Raw genomic sequence first — 765 nt, 5'->3', positions numbered from 1 at the left:
TGGCAACACTTTGTGAACAACGTTGCGTATGCGTAATCAAATTGCTCTGTCGGCGTAACGTATACGCCGCAGAGGGCATGCATGCGTACCTTCGTCCCAGGGATGGTGTTTAGGTCGGCGAGGCTTGCCGTTGCGCTTTCGCTGTTTCTTCTCCTCCTTTTGCTCCTCCATCATGCCAGTTGGGCAGTGTCAAAAAATTGATACTAACACTTGCAGGTGGTGTTGGAATTGCACACACACACACACACGCTTAAACACAAAATTACCGGATTGTTATGTATTATTCTGTATTCGATATATGTATGTATATTCACACGATTATTTGCACACTTCCGACCAACGACTTGTTATTTCTGAAGCGTATATTTGTATATATGCATGTAGATATGTATTTATGAATATTAATTTATGTATTTAAGCAAATGTGCCGTGTCGTTTCTTCATCAGTTCCACACAAATAAATTTATTTTTACTCGTATTTTTAATTTGGCCGCGGATTCTAATTTTCCATTCAATGTGGCCGCGTAATTTGCGCCCGTTTGCACTTCTCCAAGGGGGAGCTTTTGGCTGCGCTTTTCGCTGCTTGCCGCGTCACCACAGCAATTGCGTTATTTTTGTCAAATTTTTAAATGACTTTACACACATACATACCTACATTTAGATGTGTACATACATATGTATGTGTGTATATGTATATGTATGTACGTATTCCGTGATCACACACTTTCTTTAATACATATTATTTTTACTTATTTTTTTTTTTAT

General features: G+C 38.7%; 1 protein-coding gene across 2 annotated transcripts in view; it reads right to left on the bottom strand.

Annotated features, from left to right (window-relative positions):
- The window catches only part of LOC118747989, a 72,291-nt gene that overhangs the window by 48,710 nt on the left and 22,816 nt on the right, over positions 1 to 765 (bottom strand). Inside the window, exon 1 of one of the 2 annotated variants that reach the window (XM_036482240.1) lies at positions 90 to 681. The exons of the other annotated variant lie outside the window; for it this stretch is intronic. Within the exon in view, the coding sequence (XP_036338133.1) occupies positions 90 to 174 (85 nt within the window). The 5' untranslated portion in view covers positions 175 to 681. Of the gene's footprint in view, positions 1 to 89; positions 682 to 765 lie in introns of those variants that run through there. 2 annotated transcript variants of the gene reach the window in all.

This window comes from Rhagoletis pomonella, unplaced genomic scaffold, assembly GCF_013731165.1.
Source record: "Rhagoletis pomonella isolate Grant_MI unplaced genomic scaffold, Rhpom_1.0 Rhpom_scaffold_00012, whole genome shotgun sequence".
Taxonomy (NCBI): Eukaryota; Metazoa; Arthropoda; class Insecta; order Diptera; family Tephritidae; genus Rhagoletis; species Rhagoletis pomonella.
This window is presented reverse-complemented; position numbering and strand designations above follow the sequence as displayed.